Here is a 24,427-nt window from a genome sequence, read left to right as displayed (position 1 = left end):
GGAAGTGAAAATGAATTTAGAGTCTAACCCCCTTAAGTGAAAGATAAAGAAACTGTGCCTTTAATGGACTGCTTTTTATTTTTGGTGGTGGCCTAAGAAGACAAATCAACAGATATCTACAAAAATAAAATAAAAATTGAATTAAATTTTAAAATAAATCAACAGAAATCTACAAAATTGTAATAAAATAAAGCATAATAAAAATGAAACAAACTAAAATAAAATAAAAACTGCAGAGTTGTATCCCTATTTTCACCAGAATGAAGAAGCCTGTACCTACCTGTCAGAAGGATTAGTTCACAATTAACAGAAAAGACAGTGGAGGCAGTTCTAGTGGAAGTCATGGTCTAAACACAATGTTCCCCCCCACACCCCCAACCAGGATTCAATGGCAGCAACAACCCAAATAGCAAAGCCTGAAATCCTCAAGGTTAACATGATCCATGAGAGCTAAGTAGAAAAATCTAGTCCGAAGGGAGCAAAAATCCAAAGATGGAAGGAGTATCTGGAGGGGGAAGAAAGGTATAGAAGCAAAAACTAAGGAAGGAATAGAGCATTTCAAATTATAGCAATTTTCTGCACACAAAGAATTAAAGAAATGTACTAAATAGCAGGGAGAATATGAGCATTAAAAAAGAATCCATAGACAATCCATAAAGTAATAAAGAGCCACAAAGAGAGTCCTTAATAAGTCTGATTAATAGAAAAAGTTCTTCCCTTTTTGCAATGTAGAATCAAAGAAGTTCAGCCATTTACCTAACATAACATCCTACCTGACAGCAGGACTAGAACTAACCTTTTTGGAAATCAAGGATGGAACTCCTCTCACTAAGAAGACATACTTGCATTATGTTAGGGGCCAAAAATCAGGAAAATAGGTCAAAAGATTCCCTATAGAGAGAGAATTCTGGATGACAGAGTAGTTCAGAAAATTCCAAGCTCTCCAGATTTCTCCCACAAACGATGAAAATAGTGCCTCAGGGAGAACATAGAGAGGTAAAAATAAACAAGAGTTTGACAGAACAGTGGTCCTTCTGGGACAACTGGAGAAGATGAGAAGAAAAATCCAGGACTGAGGTTTGGTCCCTGTGAAACGTAAACACCTCCAAGTGAGTTCTGCTGAAACAGCAAGCAGTGAACCCTGGGGCTAGCTGGGTTGGGAAGTAACCTTGGACTCAGCCACAGGAATTTTTATGTTCCAGAGAGTATGGGGAGTAGGGCGCCTGAGCAGGGGAAGACTGAGGGAATCTATGCTGCCAAGATGCAGCCCTGCATGAGGAGGAACCAGCACAGATCTGGTGAGTGAAGAGGCAGTGGGGTAGGGATACTGCTGGCTGTAGGCACTTAAAGGAGGTCAAAGTTCTTCATTTCAGTTCCAGGCCTGAAGGGAGAACTGAAGGAGGATCTGAGACCAGAGCCACTATCCCCCATACTCCAGAACTAGAGGAGATTACAATAATAAGTTGCCACAAAATAAAAAAAAATGAGCAGGCAAAGGAGAAAGAACTCAACTAATAGGAACTCAACTACAGAATTATAGAACTAAAGAACTCAACTATAGAAAGTTACTATGGGAATAGAGAAAACCTCTTCAGAGGAGGATACTGAAGCAAAAAAAGCCTTTTCTATCCCAAAGAGTAATGTCAAATGGTCACCTGCCCAAAAAGAATTCATAGAAGAGCTTTAAAAAGACTTTAAAAATCAAATGAGAAATTGAGGAAATTTTTTTAAAGCAATCCAAGGAAAACAAGATTATGAAAAGAAAGTGAACCAAATGGAAAAGGAGACCCAGAATCTTAAGGAAGAAAACAACTCCTTGAAAATTAGAATTGGACAAGGGAAAGCCAGCAAAGTTTTAAGAGAACAAGAAATAATAAAACAAAATATAAAGAACGAAGAGAATGTGAAATATCTTATAAGAATAACAATTGATCAGAGGAACAGATCAAGAGGAGAAAACATAAGAGTAATTGGACTACCTGAACGCTACAATCAAAGAAAGAATCTTGATACAATGATACAAGAAATAATTGATGTAACTTGTCCTGAAGCATTAGAACAATAGGGGAAAGTAGAAACAGAAAAAATACACCAACCACCACCTGAAAGAGATCCTATGAGAAAACATACAGGAATATCATAGCCAAATTTTGAAATCCCCAGCTCAAGGAGAAAATATTAAAAGCAACAAGGAAAAAAATTCAAATATGGCAGGGCCACAATTAGAATCACACAAAACCTAGCAGTGATGACGCTAAAAGACTGCAGGGCTTGGAACATTATATATCTAAAAGCAAAAGAAATGGGGTTGCAACCAAAAATATCATACCCAGCAAAGTTAAGCATAATTCTCAATGAAAAAAAATGGACATTCAATAAGTTGCCAGGCTTTCAGGATTTTGTTGCAAAAAAAAACCTGAACTTAATAGAAAATCTGATATACAATATACAAGAGGATTAAAGTACACATCAAAGACTAATTACAAGAGACTCAGTAAGGACAGACTGTTTACATTTTATATGAGAAAATGTACAACGTATGTCTAAGATTGTTATTTGTAATTGGGTAGTTTGAAAGAAATATTGGGGTAGATCTGAGTATGATGTGATTCTAAAAAGTAAAATCATTTAGGAAAAGATAGAAAAGAGTAATTATCTTATACAAATGAGGTGCTAAAAGAAGAATTGACACAGAGAAATTGGATGAGGGAGGACTGGTAGTTTTGGAACCCTACTCTCACCGGTAATGGTTTAAAGAGGGAACAATACATATATATCTAGAACAGTATAAAGGCTTCTAAATTCAGAAAGACACAGAAGGCCAAGGGGATAGGGAGGGGGGAGAGGATAAGGGAGGGATTTTTTGAGGAGACCCTACTCACATAAGATCTGGGTTAAAGAGAAAATAATACATTCAGAAGAGAATAAAAGCCTTCTAAATTTGTAAAGAAGAGGGTGAGGGAATAGGATGGGAGGTATAGAAGGGTGTCTAGATTAATGGGAATGGGATAGAGAATAACATATATATTTGGAAGGCTATAAAAGTCTTCTAAATTCAGATAGAAACAAGAAGGTAAGGGAAAAGGGTGGGAGGGAGAGAATAATAAAGGGATCTTTGAGGGGGGTAGGTTAAGGGACAGCTAGGTGGTACAGTGAATAGAGTACTGGCCCCGGGGTAAGGAGGACCTGAGTTCAAATCTGTACTAAGATACTTGACATTTACTAGCTGTGTGACCTTGGGCAAGTCACTTAACCCTGATTGCCTTGCCTCCCCCCATCCAAAAAAAAAAAGAAGAAGAGGGTAGGTTAAGTAATAGAAGGTTAAGGTAGCTGGTAATAGTAAAGTAGAGGAGGCAGGAGGGATAGGAAATAAGAGATACACACAAACATAAAATAAAGATCAGGAGTAGAATTTATTAGGGAAAAAAGCAGAGGTAGTAATCATAATCTCAGACAAAGTTAAAGCTAAAATATTCAATCAAAAAAGAAAACTAGGGAAACTACTCTATACGTCAGCCATATTAATCAATATTGTTTTAGACTATTTAAAATAACTAGACAATATAAGTGTGATATTGCTGTGGTGTAGGACATGATGAGTTGGTGAACTTCAAAAAAGATGGAAAGTCTTAAACTTATGAAGGAAGATGTTATCTACCCTCATAGAAACAGAGGACAAATAAGTATAGTATGGTCTTACATAGAAGCATGTGAATATGTATGTCTATATATGTGTATGATTATAGATATCTAAGTATGTGTATGTAAGTGCATGTATGTATGAGTGTACATATATAAATGTTTTTGTTTATAGGTATGTGTACATACGTGTGTATACATATATACATGTATATATGTCTTCACCTAATTGTAGCCTTCTTGGGGGAGGGGAGAAAAGGGAGAAAAAACAGCAAAGTAAAAAGTGCACAGAGAACAAAAGAAAACTTAGAACAAAGTAAAAAGTGTACAGTAGAGAACAAAAGAAAACTTTCAAGGAAGCAAAGAAAAGATAGACAGCTCTCAACACAATGTATAGTATTTATTATGTAGGCTTTCTGAAAATGGAAATTTATTGCTGTATATTTTGAACCCTCTCATGTTGTTCTGTGCAAAAGCAATGCTATTTTTTCTTTTCTTATTTTGTATTTAAGTTTTAGTATTTAAATTTATATTTCTTTTTATTTTCTTATTGTGTATTTAACTTGTAGTATTTAAGTTTAAAATAATTTTTTAAAAAAGATTCCCCATAGGCTATTTCTGCTAAATGATATGAAGCATATTTTGATTTCTTTTAAAGAAAATACTGAACAAACGAATTAATAAGCCATAACATAGAACAAATGGGGCGAACTACATTTTTCATGCCCAAATCCACATCAGGTAGAATTATTAAAGAAAGGTTATGTATTAAATAAAGGTTACAAAGGCTGTTTTTCTTTTAGAAGAAAACTTAGAGAACAATACGATAAAATAGTTGTATCACTGGTTAAAATAGCAGGTATGTGTAAGGTTCTGTAGAAAAAGAAAGTACTAGTCCTTTGTTTATTAGAGACCTGCCATTCAATAAAATATCTCCACACAATTGCATTCATTAGAGTGAATTGTTTGGGTTGTGACATTTCTTTAAGAGAGAAACCCACCGTCAAAACAAACAAGAGACCTTCCTGGCTTACCTATTCCCCTGTACCAAACCTCTCATCAAAAAATGTCAGATCAGCCATCAATTCGTGAAGGAAATTTTCTATTTCCTCAGGCTATTTTTTCATCTTTTTGTTGTTCAGTAGTTTCAGTCCTAACTCTTCATGACCCTATTTGGGGTTTTCTTGGCAAAGATACCAGAGTGGTTTGATATTTCCTTCTCTAGCTCATTTTACAGATGAGGAACTGAGGCAAACAGGGTTAAGTGACTTGCTCAGGGTCACACAGCTAGTAAATGTCTGAGGCCAGACTTGAATTCAGGAAAATGGAGTCTTCCTGAGTCCAAGCCCAGCAGCACTCTATCCACTGAGCCACAAGCTGCTTTTTGTTTTCATCCTACTATGCTTCAAAGTTTTTAATCAGATTTCCTTGTAGCACTCTCCATGGCCTTCCAGTTAAACATTCACCTTTTTCTAGCCTATCACTCCCAAGTCCAACAGTAATATTCTACAAAAATATTTTGAGTGTTACATTTTATACTATCTCATTCAACAAACAAGTTTCTACCATATATAAAAGGCACTGGGCATTGTTTTTGTTCCAGATCTATAATTTAATTAGCATTGGAAGGAATGAAATAAGTATTTATCAAGTATCTAAAATGTGCCAGGTCCTATGTTAAACATTTTACAGATATTCCTGAAGAAACTGAAGCAGACGGAATCTAAGTGACTGCTGAGGTTCACATAGTTAGTAAGTGTCTGAGGCAAGATCTGAACTCAGGTCTTCCTGACTTCAAGCCCAAGAGTCTATCCACTGTGCCACCTAGCTGCCTCTCTTGAGAACTCCTAGTAGGAAATTCCTTTTACTAATGAAAATTAGCAACTGTTCTTCAACTTAAAGTCTCAGAATTGTCTGGGAGAGAAATCAGGAAAATTCTTATATTAGTAGATATACCTGAGTTGAACCTTAAAAGAATTTCAGGATTGTAAGAGGTACTATACAAGGAGGAGATGCATTCCATATATAAAACTACAGCAAATAACAGAGACAAGAAATGGAATATACTTTGGAAAACAACTAGTAGGCACATTTGGCTAGAATATGGAGGGTATCCAAAAATCTTGGTACAGTTTTAAGGTTTAAAAGGGTCTTCTATAACACCCCAGATAGTTTATAAAAGAGAGTTATTATTAATATTAAAGAAGTCCAGAAAGATAGATGAAGGACAGACTTTTGAGGGTTTCAAATGCCATGCTGATTTTATATTTTTTTCTATAAACAATAGTTAGACACTGAAGATTTTGGAGTAGTAGAGTAAAATGGTTCCATGGAATATTAATTTGTAAATTGTGTGGAGGAGAGATTGGTGAAGGGAGAAAATGCACAAGCAGAAACCAATTAGAAGGCTATTACAATAGAAAGGGGAATGGGGCAGAGCCAAGATGCCAAAGAAAAGGCAGAGATTCACATGAGCCCTCCCAAATTCACTTTAAATTTAAACACCTCAAAACAAATTCTGGAGCAGCAGGATTCATGAAAGGACAAGGTGAAACAATTTTCCAGCCCAAGACAATTTGGAAGGTCTGCAAGAAAGATCTGCTGCACTGGGGTGAAAGTGTAGTGTAGTCTAGTGAAGGCTGAACTGGTGCAGACTGCCCCAGCAAACCAACAACAGGCCTTAGGGGCAACTGAAATCAGCCATAGCAGCAGCTGCCAATTCTGGAGCTCTCAGCTCATACACAGTAAGGAGGTCTGACAATTGGTCAGAAGAAGATTACAGGGGTTCCTTTGCTCGCACTGCGTGCAGGACTCTTGCATTTTGCATACATGGATCCAGGTCACAGACCCATTACAAGGAAGAGCACTAGCACATAAAGCTTGTAGCTGTAGGGGAATGGGCATGCTGATGACAGCTCCAGGGTAGAAAAAAGTGCTTGTGGTCACTCACAGACCAAAGCATAGGCCAGGAGAGTAGTAAACACACCTTTCCTTAGATCATATCACCCTGGAAGAACTGAAAACTTACAGTCTGAAAACAGCTGCACAAAAAACCTAAAGCCTGGGACAGTGCCCCCTCAACCCCAGGAGCAGAGGCCAACTTTAACATCAAGTTAAAAGTTAAAAAAAAAAACCAGGCTGGAAAAAAATAAGCAAACTACAAAAAAAGAACCTGACCATAGAAAGTTACTATGGTAACAGGGAAAATCAAAATACAAACTCATAAAAAAAAAACACAGTTAAAACTGCTATATCTAAAAAGCTTAAAGAAAAATATTAATTGGTATCACTCACCCCTCCAAAAAGGAATTCTTAGAAGAGCTCAAAAAGGATTTTAAAAGTCAAATAAGAGAAGCAGGGGAAAAACTGGGGAAAGAAATAAGAATGATACAAGAAAATCATGAAAAAAGAGTCAATAGCTTTGTAAAGGAGACACACACACACACGCACACAATACTGAAGAAAATAACACCTTAAGAAAAACAGAATAGGCCAAATGGTAAAAGAGGTAGAAAAATTCAGTGAAGAAAACAGCTTCTTAAGGAATAGAATTGACAAAATGAAAAACGAGTTACAAAAGCTTATTGAAGAAAATAATCCCTGGGGCAGGTAGGTGGCAGAGTGAATAGAGCACCAGCCCTGGAGTCAGAAGGACCTCAGTTCAAATCAGGCCTAAGACACTTGACACTTACTAGCTGTGTGACCTTGGACAAGTCACTTAACCCCAATTGCCTTGCCTTCCCTCTCCAAAAAAAAAGAAGAAGAATTCCTTAAAAACTACAATTGGCCAAGGAGAAGCTAATGAGATGAGATATCATGAGATATCAAGAAATAATAAAACAAAAGCAAATGCATGAATAAAATAGAAATGTGAAATAGCTCAATGAAAAAAGAACTGGCCTGTGAAATATATCCAAGAGAGACAATTTAAGAATTGTTGAACTACCCAAAAGCTATGATCAAAAAAAGAGCATCTTTCAAGAACACTATGCTGATAGCTAAGATTGAGTGGGTAAAATAGAAATTGAAAGAATCCACTGATCACCTGCTAAAAGAGATCCCAAAATAAAAACTCCCAGGAATGTTATAGCCAAATTTGAGACCTCCCAGGTCAAGAAGAAAATTTTGCAAGAAGTCAAAAAGAAACAACTCAAATATTATAAAGCCACAGTTAGGATAACACAAGATTTAGCAGCTTGTAATACGATATTCTGAAGGGCAAATGAGTTAGGATTACAACCAAGAATCACCTATCCAGCAAAACTGAGTATAATCCTCCAGGAGAAAAAATGGAAATTCAAAGAAATGGAGAACTTTCAAGCATTCCTGATGAAAAGACCTGAGCTGAATAGAAAATCTGATTTTCAAATACAAGACTCAAGAGAAGCACAAAAAGGTCAACAGGAAAGAGAAATCGTAAGAGATTTAATAAGGTTACTGTTTATATTCCTACCTGGGAAGATGATACTTGTAACTCCTAAGAGCTTTCTCATTATTAGGTCAGTTAGGAGTCTATATAGACAGAGGGCATGGGGGTGAGTTGAATATGAGGGGATGATACCTAAAAAAATAAAGTTACTGGATGAAAAAGAAGAATGCACTTGGAGACGGGCAAAGGGAGAGGTAGAAAGCGGTAAATTATCACACCTAAAAGAGGTGCGAAAGAACTTTTATGGTAGAGGGGAAGATGGGAGAGGAGAAAGGGGGAAGCATTTGAACCTTACTCTCATTGGAACTGGCTGAAAAAACAGAAAAAATATACATACTCAGGTATAGAAATCTACAGGAAAGCAGTAGGGGAAGTGGATAAGAGAAGGGAGGTGGTGCTGACAGAAGGTAGAGCAGATTGGGGGAGGCTGTGATCAGAAGCAGAACACTTTTGAGAACGGACAGGGGAAGAGGAAGAGAGAGACAGGGACAGAGACACAGAAATAGAGAGAGACAGAGAGAGAGAGAGACAGAGAGAAACGGGCAGAATAGGATAGAGAAAAATATACATTAATTATAACTAAAAAAATTACAGCAATTTTCTCTCAAAAAGACCTCACTTCTCAAATATATAGAGAACTGAGTCAAATTTATAAAAATAAGAGGAGTTATTCCCCAATTGATAAATAGTCAAAGGATATGAACAGGCAATTTTCAGATGAAGTAATCAAAGCTACATATAGTTATATGAAAAATGCTCTAAATCACTATTGATTAGACAAATGCAAATTAAAACACCTCTGAGGTACCAACCCCATACCTATCAGATTGCCTAACATGACAGAAAAGGAAAATGACAAATGCAGGAGGGGATGCGGGAAAATTGTGACACTAATGCATTGTGGGTAGATTTGTGAACTGATGCAACCATTCTGGAGAGCAATTTGGAACTATGCCCAAAAAGCTATAAAACCATGCATAACCTTTGACCCAGCAACACCACTACTAGATCTGTATCCCAAAGGTAAAAGACATATACGTACAAAAACATTTGTAGAAGCTCTTTTGGAGATGGCAAAGAATTAGACATGGAGGGGATGCCCATCAACTGAGGAATAGCCGAACAAGTTGTGGTATGTGACAATGATGGATTGTACTATAAGAAATGACAAGCAGGCTGCTCTAAAAAAATGCTGGAAATACTTATATAAACTGATGCAAAGTGAAATGAGCAGAACAAGGAGACCATTATACACACTAATAGCAATATCGTATGATGATCAATTCTGAATGACTTAGCTATTCTCAGCAATATGATTTAAGACAATTCTGAAGGACTTAATGGTAGGACTTAATGGTGAAAAATACTATCCATCTCCACTGAATAAAACTGATGGAGTATGAATGCTGATTTAAGCATACTCTTTTAAATTTTATTCTTCTTGGGGTTTTTGTCTGTTTTCTTTTTAAAACATGACCAATATGGAAATAAGTTTTGCATGACAGCACACATATAATCTATAACAAACTACGTACTTCTGAAGGGGAAAGGAGAGGGAGGGAGAGAATTTAGGACTCAAAATTTAAAAAAATGTTAAAAGTTGTTTTACAAACCATTAGGGGACAAAATAAAATATTCAATAAAAAGTAGGAAGAGAGAGAGGGAAACATGCATTTATTAAGTGCCTAATATGTTTCAGGCACCATGCTAAGCATTTTACAAATATTACCTCATTTGATCCTCATAACAAACTTGAGAGGTAGGTGCTATTATTATGCCCCATTTTACAGCTGAGGAAACTGAAGTAGACAATCTAAGTGACTTATTGAGGGATCACACAGATAGCAAATATAGGATTTGAACTCCGGTGTTAGTGACTTATTGAGGGATCACACAGATAGCAAATATAGGATTTGAACTCCGGTGTTCCTTACTCCCAGGGCCAGCACTGTATTCGCTGTGTCACCTAGCTGCCAACAGTCCAGGTGAGAGGTGAAAAAGAGCTAAAATAAAGAAGTATCTGTGTGAAGAGAGAATGGGATATTAGAACCTAGTGCAAAAGATGCTACAGAAGTAGAACTGACAAAACCTGACAACTAAAACTTGGCAACTAGTTGGTTATGTGGATGAGAAAGAGGGAAGAGGCGACCACCATGTTCTGTCGAGCTACTCTCACAGGCTCCTCCACCTGGGCTCTGCAACCACAATGGATTCAAGTTATAATATGGCAACCCTAAAAGCCATTACCAGGAGACTGAAGTCAATCAAAAACATCCAGAAAATTACCAAGTCTATGAAAATGGGTGCAGCTGCAAAGTATGCCCGAGCTGAGAGAGAGCTGAAACTGGCCAAAGTATACGGAGTTGGATCTTTGGCTCTTTATGAAAAAGCTGATATTAAGGCTAAAACACCTCATTATGGGTGTATCTTCAGATCGAGGCCTTTGTGGTACTATCCATTCCTCAGTTGCTAAACTGATGAAAAATGAAGTTGCTACCCTCACAGCAGCTGGGGAGGAAGCTATGATTGTTGGTGTTGGTGACAAAATCAGAGGCATACTCAATAGGACTCACTCTGATCACTTTTTGGTGACATTTAAAGAAGCAGGGAGGAAGCCCCCTACCTTTGGAGATGCTTCTGTCATTGCCCTTGAACTACTAAATTGTGGATATGAGTTTGATGAAGGATCTATTATCTTTAATAGATTCAGGTCTGTTATCTCTTATAAGAAGAAAAACCCATCTTTTCCCTAAATACCGTTGCAAACGCTGAGAGTATGAGTATGTACGATGACATTGACGCTGATGTGTTGCAAAACTATCAAGAGTATAGCCTGGCAAACATCATCTACTACACTCTAAAGGAGTCCACCACCAGTGAGCAGAGTGCAAGAATGACCGCTATGGACAATGCTAGGGAGAATGCCTCTGAGATGATTGATAAGTTAACTCTGACATTTAACCATACTCGCCAAGCTGTCATCACAAAGGAGTTGACTGAAATCATCTCTGGTGCTGCAGCTCTGGACTAACAGATCCAAGTTTTATACAAATTCAAGAGGTAAAGACATGAAATATGAAGCAAGCTAATTAGTTTAGTCTACTTTTATCTGACAGAAGAACTACATTGTGTACATGGTCCATTGTGTACATAGAAGACAAAATATTTGTAAATTATCTTACAATAAACAAATTACGTGAAAATGAAAAGAAGAGGGAAGAGGCAAACAGCTGCCATACGAACCTGGATTACTAGAAGGACGGGTATAACCCTAAAAGAAATACTCTCAGGATGACTGGGCCACCCTACTACCTATAACGGACTTTGTCGTAACTCAGTCACCCAGGAAATAGTAATTTCTACTATGACCGGTAGTTTCTACTTTGGGTTTATTTTTTTTTGTTCCCTCCACCTCCCTTACACTTACCTAACAATAAAATGTCCTGAAGTTAATAACAACGTAGGAGAGGTGAAAGCTGCCCAAGATGACTTGCAGCTCATCTAAAAGCAATCAAAATGGCCTCATACTAGAGAACACTGGGGTCCTTTGGGGTTTAAATCTGGCCACTTCTCATAACCACCAATCTCTAAACTAGAAGATTATCCCTACCCCACTACTTGAGTGGTAAATCTTGTGGCCTATCAGTTGCCATTCCTTTCCTTACTTCAAAAGTAATAGGTTTTAATTACAACAGGCTCACATTGATCCCAAACTACATGCTTTGAATTTTCACCTGCCATTGCTAATTCTGGACATACAAGAACATATGACCAAGAAGACCACAGTATCATAAAATCTCTGAGCTGGAAGAAACCTCAGAGAACATCTAATCCAACATGTGCCTAACAAAGAATCAATAATAATAACTGGCATTTACATAGTCTTCTTACACTTTACACTCCGCCATGTATTGGAAATAAAGTGACTCTTCATTGTTCCTCCCACAAGACACTAAATCTCTATCCTCCAGGAATGGCTGGAATGTTGTCTCTCTTCTTCTCCACCTGGTTTCCTTCAATATCAGCTAAAATTCCAAGTGCTGCAGGAAGCCTTTCCTGATCCCAGATTCTAATTCCTTCCATCTATTGATTATTTCCAATATATATATATGCATATGTGTGTATATACATATATATGTATGTATATATGTACACACACATTTTATATATACACATATATGATCTGGCTGCCAGCTACCTTCTTCTAGACCCCTATTCTAGGGGTTTATGGGGTGCTCAGGAGGACCAGCACCTCTAGTGTGAGGGCTTGCTGAGTCCTTTTCAGGGCTTCTCATCCACCTCTGGTGTCCACCTAATTCACCCAACTCTTACCTGTAGCTCCAAGAAGCTAGAACACGTACAGCAGCCGCACCCCAGTAAAACTGTCTCAGCAGATGATCTAAACCAGACCGAGAGAAACTTCAAAGCTATTGGTGAGTTAGGGGGACTGTCTACCCCAAGCATGTGAAGATTTTCCCTGGTGAAATGGGCAGATGAGAACAATTTATTCCAATGGCCATGAAGCAACTGAAGTAGGTACTGTGGAACACTTAGAGCCTGGTTAAACATGGAAGATGTCATGGTCATCCACTTCACCTCAGCTGAGCTAGACTTAAATGACTCAAGAAGAGTGAGGCTGATGATTTTGTGCAGCTCTGCCTCACTTAAATCCAATGCAAACACAAGTCAAGACATCACCTATGATTTCACTGGTCCTCTTCGAAATCGAAGTACAAACAAGAACTATTCATTGCAACTAACCTACTAGCTGATCAATGTGTACAATATACCATTTCCCAGCCATGTGTGAAATGCATTTTGTCACATAATGTCCAAGAAATTCCAAGTTTTCTCTAGGGATCAATTCATTAGTCCCTCCTACCACATTTCCTCATCCACCCATTTGTTTGTGCACTCTCCCTCCAAAGTTATGCTGTACATACTTACAGCGTCAGCCATTGGGACAGAATCAGTATTAGTGACTCCCAAGTTTTAACCTGGCTTTGAGTACAGTATTCAGCCAGCCTGCAGGAGAGGGCTCAGTCCCTTTAGGACCAATTCCACCTCCAACAAATGACTGAGGGCTAATCTCATCTCTTTAGCCCTAATCCTATCTCCCAATAATGCTTGTAATGAGGGGGAGCTAAGGAGACACTAATCCCACCTCTTCATTAAAAGGTCTACCAAACAGAATTTTCTTAACCTCGTATATAAATTGTTTTGTTGTTGTTGGCCAAAGGTATAAGGTCATTACATTAACTTGAAAAATAAGCCTAGGTTCTTTAAGAAGCACCACCTTGATCTAGTACCCGTTCTGGAGAATACCCAGGTAAAGTTTATCCAGGAAAGAAGCTATTTCCAGAAGATCCATATGAGAAAGCTTTACAAAAGATGATTTTTTGGAGCTGTTTTCTAAGATATCATATTTGGCCAAGGATGTTCTTCTTACCATAGTATGAAATTAAGAAAACAGTATTGCCAAGAAAGAAGAATTCCATAAGGCATTCAGCAAATCAAAGGAGAGTCTTACCCAACAGAAGACAACTTTCCTTGGTGAAAACTCTGTATCTATGATCTATTACCTCATCTGGCCCTATTTGAATACTTGGAATCAATGTGAGCTAGTTGACTGCATGGACCACAGCCCTACTCTGAAGTGGTTTGTCCCAGCCATGAAAAACAACCCCATATAGCTACAGCTCTCTTCACAGATGTGAAGACAAATAAAGGCCTCTTTGATCTCTACTTTCAGAATAATCCTGATGCCTTTCTTTGACTATGGGTTGTAAGGTGGCCTATCAGAACAGGAGCTACAGAATTTACTGCTTCACCATTAGGTATTTCCAGTATATCTTCACAACAAAATCACATTTGGGCTTATCTAAGGGCTGATAATCCTTATTTTCTAAGAAACTCTCAATAAAAATTTTTAAATGTCCTAAAAAAATAAATAAAAGCAGCTGTTTGTTGTTCAGCTGATTCAGTCATGTCTGCTCTTCATAATCCCATTTGAAGTTTTCTTGGCAAAAATACTGGAGTGGTTTGCCATTTCCTGTTACTCCAGCTCACTTCACAGATGAGGAAACTGAGACAAATGGGGTTAAGTGATTATCTCAGGGTCACACAGCTTTTAAGTGTCTGAGGCGGGATTTTGAACCCAGGTCTTTCTGACTCCAGGACCAGAGCTCTATCCACTGGGCCACCTAGCTGCCCTGACATAAAAGCAGCTGGAAAACTGAAATTTGTAGGCCCACCCCACTACAACTACCTGACGCATTGGGGTGTCAATAAACTCCTTCTGTCTCATTTCCTGAGTTTGCTTTTAATCGATCAGGGTGAAGCCTAAACTAGCATCTCCTTTTAATAATACTCCAGGCTCAGTACTCTATCTAGAGACAGCAAGGTGGCACCAAGGACAGGGTGCTGAACTAGGAATCAGGAAGACCTGAGTTCAAATTTAACATCTGACACTTAGCTGTATGATTCTGAACAAGTCACTGAACCTCTGTCTGCCTCAGTTTCCTTAACTGAAAAAATAGGGGAGAAAACAGCAGGGTTCTTCTGAGAATCAAAGGAGGTAATATCTGTAAAGTGCTTAGCACAGAGTCTGGAACATAAATACTCCTTCCAGATTCCTCCCCCACCCCCATTCACTACAAAGCCTAGTTTCCTTGATAAGGAACTCACTATACTTCCTGAGGAAACTCATTCTACTTTAAAACAACTCTTAATTGTTAATATTTTCCTTACATCAAGCCTAAATGTTTTTATGCCACTTGTACCTATTGTTCTCTTTTCGTGGGGGGAAGGGAGGAGCTGCAAACCAAAATATAGCCACTTCCTTACCACACACAGTAATCAAGGCCCATGTTTTCTATAATTCAAGCTAAATATTCCCATTTTCTTCAACAAATTTTTGTATTGCATGGTATCCATTCCCCTACTATATACTGGACTGTAAAGGTATGGCTTTAAGGAGAGGATGTATGAATTAATTTGCATGCGAGATAGGAAAGGCCCTTTGTCAATATTGCCTTACCAAGGGTCAACCCCAATTTCCAAGTCAGCATCCTGGGAGTAGAAAGAATATTTAAGTCTCTAGCCCTAATGACACAGCTGAATCAGGAGGCTGAACGATAGGCCTAGTCTTCAATTGCACTAGCATGTGAGTACAGTGTGGACAGCAGTGGAGATTATAAGGAGCTGCTGTAAAAGACATACTCTGAGGAAAAGGCATGAGTCAAATGGTCACCTCTGACACCCCACACCACCCCCTCTAATCCAATAGAATTACAGCATTATAGAAGGAAGCATTATGGAAGGTAGACCAGAAGTTATCTAGTCCAACCCCTTCATTTTACAGATAAGGAAACTGAGGATCACAGAGTTTAAGTGATTTGAAAAGTTACTCAAGTAGTAGTAAGTGGTAGAGCTAGGATCACCCTCTAAGTTTGCAGTTTCCTTTACAATTGGTTTTTACCCACCCACAAAGCAATCAAAAAACCTAAGGATTGATCTGGCTTCAATTTTTGGTTTCTGGTTACTCGGCTCCTGATTTTTACCTCACTTTCTCTCCTCCTATACAGGAATTCTCCTTCCTCCACCTATGACTTCGCTATTCATCACATTTCAGCCCTGCTCTAGGTGAGATATAAAAGGAATCACTGGTTTTTTTTTATTTTTTAAACATTAAAAACTATTTATTGAGTATAGGTATATAAAAATAATTTTTAGAATATCTAATCAGGCCAGATGGAGTTTCTGATGTTAGTATGGTATTTAAAATGCCTACAGCAAAGGAACATAATACACATAAAATCTGAGGAAAACAGAAATTACAAATCTGAAAAAGAATCATATTTGCCCAAGAAGATATCACTAAAACAATCATGTCATAAAAATGTGCAGCATATACCACAAGATTAACTTATCAGGGAAGATCTCATGGTCAAGCACAGAAATGGCCTTAGAATGGAAGTCCCAAGACAAGCTTGTGAATACCTTTTTTTCTCTCTGAAAAAAAGTTATTCTGTTTCATTTAAGTTGTGTTTTGGGCCTGAGGGGATGGACACACAGACCTCATTGCTACCTAAAAAACAAGTGATCCATTTATGTAATAGATAGCATCCTTGTGGAAAGAAGCATGTTGTAACTGGTTGATGAGCCAGGATTTTCTTTACAATATATCCTGAAAAAATGGAAATATTTTCTTCAAAGGCTACATACAATTTTGTGGGGAGATGGGATGGAAGGAAGAAGAAAGAAAGTTAGGAAAGTCCTCTGGTCCAATCTGCTGAGCTAAAAGATAAATGTTATCTGGAAATATTTTCATCCATAACACTGGCTTACGTCTATCTGCTTTGAAATTCAGAGCTAAGGATTTCAGTCTTCCGAAGTCCTTTTCCACTAATAGTGGGAGGGTAGGGGAAAAAGGGACATAGGACACTAAAAATCACACAATTCAAAACCATCTAACAAGTAATAAATGTTTGCATTCTTACTGAGCTACATCCATACTGACATTCCCATTATAAAAGACATTTTAAAATTAAAAGAAGCATTTATTAAATACTTACTCTGTACCAGGTACTGAGCTAAGCACTGGGGATACAATGACAAACAAGGAACTTGCATCCCCTACCCCTCAAGGAACTTGCATTCTAATAAAGAAAGGAAAAAACAAAGAGTATACACTTTCAGGCAGGATGTGGAGATGGATGAAAAGTGGCATAGAAGATGATTTCTGGGCAGTAAAAAAGCGAAAATTTATCTTTCAGTGCTGGGTGGCCAAGGGAAGGAGCTTAAGGTATTCATTGTAAGAGGGGAAGAAAGATGGGAGATGAGTTCATCAATCAACATTTATTAATTACCTACTATAGGCCAGTGTACAGTGGTAGCTAGAGTGGGAATGTGACCTATAACTCCAAAGAAGAACGTAAACTACCTTGAGAAAATAAATGTAAACACTAAAAGAAGCTCCAGCTATCTCCTGGGAACATTTGCAGGTGGCCCTTGGCCATACCAGGCAACATACCTTCTTTGTTCTGTTTCTATATAATATCTCACCTAGCCTGAAGTTGGTGTGGGGACCCATCATTACACCATTCTGTCCTCATGCCACCAAGGACTGGGTTTCATGAGTAAGCTCCTCTAAACAATCTAATTAACCCAATAAATCCCAATAACTCTATACTTAACAACCAACCTGACATGGGCTCCTCTTTCTCTGGTATCTCAGGATTCTCTCAGAACATCTGAGTCCCTACAATCAAAATATTAGGGCAGAACAGATCAGCCCCCTTACATTTGGCCTTACAATTGGCATAGTTGGCAAGATAGTCTGCCCCCCCCATAAATCTTGTGTCCTTACAGCCAGGCACTGAGCTAAATGCTAGGGATACAAAAAGAGGCGAAATATAATCCTTGCCCTCAGGGAGCTCACAATATTTAGGGAAGATGATAACAACAACAAAAAAGAAAAAGAAAAGAAAGAAATACACACAAAAAAGCTATATAAAGGATAAACAGGAAATAATCAACAAAGGGAAGGCACTAAAAATAAGAAGATTTCCTATAGAAGAAGGGATTTTAGCTGGGATTTACAGAAAGGCAGTAGTCCTGAGAGAGAGCATTCCAGGCACAGGGGACAGCCAAAGAAAATGCATGGATTCAAGAGATGTAGCATTTTGTTGAAGGAAAAGCCAGGAGGCCAATGTCACTGGACCAACAAGTATATGTCTGAGAGTAAGGTATAAGAAGACTGGAAAGGTAGAGGGGGGAAAGGAGTGCTGGAGTGGGGAGTGGAGAGGGAAGGGCTTTGAAAGGAAAATAAAGCATTTTGTACTTGATCCTAGAGGCAATAGAGAGCCACTGGAGTTTACTGACTAGAAGGGTGACATGGTCAAATCTGTTTTATGAAAACTACTTTAGTGGCTGAATTGAAAGTGGGCTGGAGTGGGGTGAGACTTGAGGCAGGCTACTGCAACAGTCCAGGAGTGAGGTGATGGGGGCCTGCAATAGACGGATGCCAGTGTCAGAGGAGAGAATGGGGTATATTCAAGAGATTTTGCAAAGGTGAAATAGACAGCTCTTGGCAACAGACTGGATATGGCAGGTATGAAAGATAGTAAAGAGTTGAGAATACCTCTTAGGTTGAAAACCTGAGGGACTAGGAGGATGGTGTTGTCCTCCACAGAAATGGGGAGGAGGGGATGGGAAAGACTCACATGAAGATTATGGCTGGATGAAGATGATGAATAGTCACCACAGTGACACAGAAATGGCCAGAAAGTTATAAACAATACCATAAATATACTCAAAATAAAAAAGTGGAGAGCTAAACAGAATAGCTTACACATATGTTCCACTCAAAGAGCTTTCCCATATACTGAGAAAATATGATCCAGGATCAAGAAATATAAAAAGCACATATGGATGCTATCATTAGTTTTTTCAAAGAGAGCAGAAGTGTGGTAAACACTGAACAAATTCACAAACAAACATAAATTGAACATATCTTAAGAGAAAGGAAATGACTTGCTACAGATATAGCAGTCATTTCCAAAGAAAATATCCCTGAGCAGTCAGGTTATTGACAAACTGAAACAAAAATTGAAATAAATACCAAACTTACAAGAAGGATAAAAATGAAAAGACTGTATACAATAATGGCAGATCCAACAAAACTGGTCAGAATAAACTTGAATCACATGTAAAAAACCCAAAGTAAAGACAATGAATATTTTAGAGGGATTTAAACCAATACAAAGTAGACACCACCACAAGGAAGCTTAAAACCACAGAAACTGTATCAGCCACCAAGTACTTAAAGACACAGTAGCAAAGGACAACATTAGTTTGAGTACAAACTTAATGCAAAACACTACAGAGGAAACTGAAAAAAAAATTCAAGCAATATCATTTCAGTAAAAACCAAAAAAGCACAAGAACACGGTTAAAAAAATCAGCAGGGAGCCTGGCCTACAATCCAAAGTGGCCAGGTCATCCCAGGAACATTTAAAAGTCAATAATCATTTAAGTGATTACTTTATGCTATAATCTAGTTCCTCTCCTCTGTCTTTTATAAATCTATTACAATATGGCTTGTGACCTGAGTACTCAATCTAAACTGTTTTCTTCCATAACCTTTTTTTTACAATCCATATTTCTTTTTTTTAATTTTTTATTTTTAGTTTACAACACTCAGTTCCACAAGTTTTTGCGTTTCAAATTTTTCTCTTCCTCCCACTCCTCCCTCCAACCCCCCAAGACAGCATGTAATCCAATGTAGGTTCTACATATACCATCACATTGAACTTATTTGCATAACAGTCCAGTTGTAATGAAGAATTACAACCAATGGAATGAATCCTGAGAAAGGAGAACTGAAATGAAAACCCCCCCCCAAAAAAAAAGAAAAAAAGAGAGAGCAAAAAGTTTGCCTCAATCTGCATTCAGACTCCATAATTCTTTCTCTGGATGTGCCTAGCTTTTTTCCATCATGAGTCTTTTAGAGCTGTCTCTGAACCTTTCTTTGATGAGAGGAGTCAAGTCTATCAAAGTTAGTCCTTACAGATAGCATGTGTCTGTAATCCTGTATAATGATCCCCTAGTTCTGCTCCTCTCACTCAGCATCAATTCGTGTAAGTCATTCCAGGTTATAATAAAGTCTGTGACCTTTTAATTGCCAATTCTAATGGTCTTTCCTCAATACGGAAACTACCACAATGAACAGGATTCTATAACTGAAGTCAGAAGACCCAAATTCAAATTTGCCTCTGACTCTTTCTGGAAGTGTGACACCATTCAATCTCGGTTAAAAGCACCTACCTTTCAGAACTGCTGCGAGTATTAATATATGCAAAGTGCTCTACAATCCTTGAAGTACTATTTTATTTTTAGCTATTAATGTTGTAGCTATTATTAAAATGATTTTTAAATGACTACTACAATTTCTAACCCTAACCCTAATTTCATTCCTAACCCAGTATTTCTACCACACTTTCTTCCCACACCCTCTCATCTAAGAACCTCCCCTCATACTTCACAGAAAAAATAGGCTATTCACTAAGAGCTTCCTCTTCTTACCTACTCTTCATCTCACATCACTCAGATCCCTTTGCTTAGTCTCTCCTTCACCCCATCTCACCTCCTTGTGAAGGCAAACCTATCTATATATACATGTGATCCGATTCTGTCTTCTCCAGGAGGCTGACTCTCAATCACACCCATTCTCTCTGTTATCTCCAATTCCACCCTATCTACTGGTTTCTCCCATTCTGCCTTCCATGCTTGCCTATGCCTTTGGTTTTGGAATGCCATTAGTCTCCTCTCATGTGGCAAAGCACCTGGGGCTGATTCTATTCCTGCTGAGATTTATAAGGCAGGGGATCCACTGTCCATACAAAAGCTGATCGAAATTTTCTGGGTTATTTGGCAAGAAGAGGTTATCCCCAGGAGTGCCTCCACTGTCCATCTCTATAAAGGAAAAGGAAATAGGTTGTCCTGTGACAATCACAAAGGGTTCTTTCTCTTAGTCATTGCTGGCAAGATTCTTGCTAGAGTCCCTCCTTAATAAGCTGACCCTTCACCTGGAAGACAGTCATCTACTCAAGAGGCAGTGTGACTTCAAAAAGGGCTAAGGAATGGTCAACATGGTATCTGCTACCCATCAACTCCTAGGGAAATGTGAGGCGAAGAACAGAAATCTGTACACAATGTTTGTTGATGTAACCATAGCCTTTGACACTGTCAGTTGTGAGGGCTTGGGGAAGATCATGGCAAAATCTGGTTGCCTGGAGAAGTTCATCAGTATTATACACCAGTTTCATGACAGTATGTTTATACTCGTTCTGGGTAATGGATGATGCTCTCACACTTTCCTAGTCAACCACTGGAGTAAAGCAGGTCTGTGTGCTTGTTTCTATGCTTTTTAGCATGATGTTTTCAGTGATGCTGTCAGATGCCTTCAATGAGGATGAAAATTATCTTGAAAAGGCAACAAGCCAAGACTAAAGTGGAGGGTGAGTTGGTGCATGACTTTTTGTTTGCAGATGACTGTATGCTCAGTGAAGCCTCTGAGGCTGAGATGCAACAAAGTATGAATTGTTTCTCTGCCACTTAATTCTGGCCTGATAATTAACACTACGAAAACCGAGGTTCTCCACCAGCCAGCACTGCACACTCCATACATGGAACCATCAGTTAAATAAATGGATAAGTTTTTAATACCGTGGATAAGTTCACTTACCTTGGCAGTACACTTTTCAGGAATGTGCACATAGATGATGAGATTGATGCATGCCTTGCTAGAGCTAGCTCAGTGTTTGGTAGACTCCAAAGGAAAGTGTAGGAGAGAAGAGGTATTAGGCTGCCTACCAAACTGAAGGTCTGACATTATTGTATGCCTATGAAACCTCAACAGTCTACCAGCACCATGCAGGAAACTGAATTGCTTCCATTTGAACTGTCTTAGAAAGATTCTGAAGATTACCTGGCAAGATAAGGTACCACACCCTGAGGTCCTTTCTTGAGCTGGACTGCCAAACATTAAGAGTCTACTGAAGAAAAGGCAACTCTGATGAGCTGGCCACATTGTTTGAATGCCAAACATACATTTGCCTAAAAGACTATTTTATGGAGAACTCACACAAAGCAAGTGCTCACACAGAGGTCCAAAAAAGTGATACAAGGACACTCTCAAGGTCTTTCTGAAAAACTTTGGAATTGACTGTGAGACATGGGAGACACTGCACAGGACCACCCAGCATGGTGTGCCTACATTAAAGAAGACACTGTGTTCTATGAGCAAAGCAGAATTGTAGTAGCTCACAGGAAACATGAAATGTACAAATTTAGGGACATTTCCATCCCAAATGTCCATATGAACCATTTGTGCCCAATCGGTGGTAGAGCCTTCCAAGCTTGTATTGGTCTGATCAGCCAGTCAGACACATTCTACCTTGACCCTGATAGAGTGATGTCATTTTGGTCTTCTTTGATCACAAAAACGACAACCACTGTGCCTTTCCCAATGTTGGGGAAAAAACCTCATCTCTCCTCCCCTTCCCAGTTCAAATCTTTGAGAAAACTACTTATATCTGTCATCACTTCCTCTCACTGGATTCTAAACTTTCATCCATCTGCCTTCCTACCTCATTATTCATTTGAAACTGCTCTCTCCAAAGTTATTAATGATCTAATGGCCAAAGCTAATGTCTTTTCTCAATCTTCATCCTTCTTGACCTCTCTGTAGCTCTTGAAGCTGTCACCCTCTTCTGATGTATATCTCTTCTCTCTTTTCATTACGCTGTTCTCTCTTGCTTCTTCTACCTGGGTGACTGCTCTTTGCTAATGTCCTTGGATAGAGCTTCACCCAAGTTATGCTCACTAATTTTGACCCTCTTCTCTTATTTGTATAGTCTATCCTCCTTCTCTCCATATACATATATGTGTATATCTATATGTATGTATATGTATATATCTCCACGGATATACATATCTATACATATATATTTATTTATATTTTGTATTTATATGTGATAGGCAGCTAGGTGGTACAGTGGATAGAGCGTTCAGTCTGAAGTCAGGAAGACTCTTCTTTGTGAGTTCAAATCCTAGCCTCAAACATTTGCTAGTTGTGTGACTGTGCGCAGTCCCTTAACCTTGTTTGTCTTAGTTTCCTCATCTGTAAAATGAGCTGGAGAAGGAAATGGCAAACCACCCACTATCTTTACATAAAACCCCAAACAGGGTCATGAAGCGTCAAACATGACTGAAAACTACTGAACAACAGAAATTTACATGTGTTTTTTGGAGGAAAAGAGAATAGTAAAGAGAAATAGAAAAGAGAATAGTAAAGTCTATAGTTCATCCAGTTCAAGATGTCTAAAAGGCAGTTGATAGTACACGACTGGAGCTCAGGAAAGAAGTGAACTAGAACTGGTTATACAGAACTTGGTATCATCATCAGAGAGATAATAACTGAATCCATGGGAGCTGCTAAGCTGTATGTGAAAAAAAAATATATATATATGCATAAATATATATGTAGATGTATGGATATATGTATCTATACATAACCAATGGAGGGATGATAGCCTGGAAAAGAACTGAAGAATGTATGGTTTAGAGGTCATAATGAAGCAAACAGGTTCATGGTCTTAAGCAGAGTTAGAGATGAGGGTTGGACATGATGGCATCAAAGGTTGCTTCCAGCTTTAAATCTATGGTCATATGAGGCTAGAAAATACAATATCCTACTATGTCTACTATTTCTCAATTTTATAATTCTATAAAAAATATTATCCCTCAGTAGAACAAAATGAAGCCTTAAGGGCTCTCTTCAAACAAGGTGTATTCTTATGCACATGTTAAAATTATACAAGCTTGTAAATTAGATGTATCTGTAGAGAAACTTCTTTCCACGATCCATGATGAGTACTGACATTATAACCAATCTCCAATAAAGCATAAAACAGAGAGTACATGTTAATCTAAGGTGTCTGCCAATAGTAGACTGGATGTCCATCCCCGAGTTAAAAAAAAAAGCTTCCTACACCTAGCAAGTTTTTTTTATTCAAAAACTACAATTCACCTATAATATCACACAAAATACACTGTCTCCCAGAACATAATGAAGCCTTCTCAGTGAAATATATAGTAATTTGAAAAGGATCATGTCCTTTTACACAAGAGGATGAAATTTTTAAATGACTAGATAATAACATGAAGCTAGGTGGTCAGTCCATTAAGTTTGCATATAGATCAATAGATATAAATATAGCTTTCTGAACAGGTGCCACATGTGAATAGGCTTAAAATTTTTAAAAAGGCTTCAATATTTATTTAAAAGCAATTTAAATAAGATAGGCTTAAAATTAATCAGACACTATCACTTTTGGCAAACTATGCATTTTTTTCAGTGATCCCAAGTTGCTTAGTTCAGCAGAAGTTCATCTCTTTAACATTAATTTTTTCTCAATAATGCTACAAGTTATCCCTCAGTAAACTACCCTTAGCTGACAGTGAATAAATAAAAATTTAAGTTCCTCGAGGGTAAGCAAGGACTAGGTTTTGGTTTTTGTTTTTTGGGAGGGAGGTCTTTCTGTCCCCAGTCACAAATGTAGTACCTTGCATCTTTCAGGTACTTGTTACATATTGCTGAATTGAATTGAGAAGGAAAACTACAAGGCCACTAGTCTTGAGAAAGCACAGTCCCTCTGGTCCCTCCCTCCAGGCTCTCTCACTAAATATTCCAGAAAGACATCAGATGATGAAAGGCAGGCCCCATTATTTCTCTTTCATGCGAAAGAAGGATGAGTAAATTCTCAGAGGAAGAACTGAAAACAAAAACAAATG

At 38.2% G+C, this 24,427-nt stretch overlaps 1 protein-coding gene and 1 pseudogene across 1 annotated transcript in view; one reads left to right on the top strand and one right to left on the bottom strand.

Moving 5' to 3' along the window:
* Positions 1-24,427, bottom strand: part of CSMD2 (CUB and Sushi multiple domains 2) — an 842,922-nt gene that overhangs the window by 410,742 nt on the left and 407,753 nt on the right. Inside the window, exon 9 of the mRNA XM_036743760.1 lies at positions 1,286-1,295. Within this exon, the coding sequence (XP_036599655.1) occupies positions 1,286-1,295 (10 nt within the window). The remainder of the gene's footprint in view (positions 1-1,285; positions 1,296-24,427) is intronic.
* LOC118838059 lies at positions 10,222-11,214 on the top strand (annotated as a pseudogene).

The sequence above is a fragment of the Trichosurus vulpecula genome, chromosome 2, assembly GCF_011100635.1.
Source record: "Trichosurus vulpecula isolate mTriVul1 chromosome 2, mTriVul1.pri, whole genome shotgun sequence".
Classification (NCBI taxonomy): domain Eukaryota; kingdom Metazoa; phylum Chordata; class Mammalia; order Diprotodontia; family Phalangeridae; genus Trichosurus; species Trichosurus vulpecula.
Note: the sequence above shows the minus strand (reverse complement) of the source record. Positions and strands in the feature narration are given on the sequence as shown.